The 1,347-nt window shown below is 40.2% G+C and overlaps 1 protein-coding gene across 1 annotated transcript in view; it reads right to left on the bottom strand.

The window, feature by feature from the left end:
* rps6 (ribosomal protein S6) overlaps positions 1-1,347 on the bottom strand; it is a 4,822-nt gene that overhangs the window by 2,383 nt on the left and 1,092 nt on the right. The window contains exon 3 of the mRNA XM_032532263.1: positions 253-463. Coding sequence (XP_032388154.1) covers positions 253-463 — 211 coding nt within the window. The remainder of the gene's footprint in view (positions 1-252; positions 464-1,347) is intronic.

The raw sequence follows: 1,347 nt of genomic DNA, 5'->3' as shown, positions 1-1,347 counted from the left end.
GCATCTGGTAAGCAGCTCCACAGTTACTCTGGCAACACACTGTCCCCCCTTAATGACTATAGATCAGTCAGAAACGGTCTACTGGTGTGCCATAAACACAATTTACAGGTAAAATTAAGGAGACATTTATTAATAACCCTGTGCTGTGTAGCCCTTGAGAATAATCTGTTGGTTTAGTGCCTAATAGTTTGTTTCCATATTCAAGTTTCTGTTTTCAGATTATGGTCAACGAGCCAGAACAAAACATATTACCTTTCTTGATGATGACCAAGTTGAGCACGCTGAGATTGGCGTCAACGATGCAGCCACGAACAGACTTGCGTTTGCGCTCACCAGTCCTGCGGGGACGGTAGCAGGAGTGGCCCTTGCTGAGCAGCAGGCGCACACGGCCGTGGGTCAGCACCCCCTGCTTCATAGGGAAGCCCTGTTTGTCGTTGCCTCCGCTGATGCGCACCACATAACCCTGCAGAGGTAGAGAAAACAAGAAGTTAGTTTTCAATTAAGTGCAACTGGTACACAATGTCTCAAATAACAATTTTAAAAAAATACAGTCAGATGAGAGTTGTCCACTTACATTGCTACCTAATTTTTGACCACAGGTCAGGCTGCAAAGTTTGAGCTTTCAAGAAGTAGTTTGATGGTCAACTGCCCATTAAGAAGTGTCCAAAATAACCAATGTCTGGGCAGCTGTGGCTTAGACGTAGAAGATGCTGTCCATTTATCGCAAGCTTGTTCGTTTAATTTCAAATGCCTCCTGTCCACATATTGTGTCCTTGAGCAAGACACTAAATTAGGGCTGCACGATATGAGGAAATTCTCTAATTGCGATTATTTTGACTGATATTGCGATATGATTATAATATTGGAGGGAATTATTTTTGTATCATTTCCCATTTTTATTGAAAAATGAAAATCATTTATAGTGTGATTTTTACAAGTATCTGTACAAGACAAAGATTTTCTCTAGTCTGTAGTATACAATTTGTAGGCTGGAACATCTCTGCAGCACAATACTTCATTCAGAATGGTTGACACATATTTTGCCTCCAACAAAATCAAAAAAATACAGAAATCAGGCCCCACCTACAATATTGTTACGTTTTGCAGGGTCCTAAATTACTTTGTTGCTTGCATTAAAACTTAAACTTACTGAGTTACCTAATACTTTTGGTGATGCAAGGGTATTGAGAGAATTATGCCATTCAAAATCAGCCACAGGTTTTGTTTTATATTTATATATAAAAATAAAAGATAGCAGCAGCAGCGTGAGTGTCAATCGGATACTACTGTATTCAAGACCCAATGAGAGAGCAAATCAGTTCAACCATCCACTGATCCTGGACCTGG

The sequence above is a fragment of the Etheostoma spectabile genome, chromosome 2 (assembly GCF_008692095.1).
Source record: "Etheostoma spectabile isolate EspeVRDwgs_2016 chromosome 2, UIUC_Espe_1.0, whole genome shotgun sequence".
NCBI classification, from domain to species: domain Eukaryota; kingdom Metazoa; phylum Chordata; class Actinopteri; order Perciformes; family Percidae; genus Etheostoma; species Etheostoma spectabile.
This window is presented reverse-complemented; position numbering and strand designations above follow the sequence as displayed.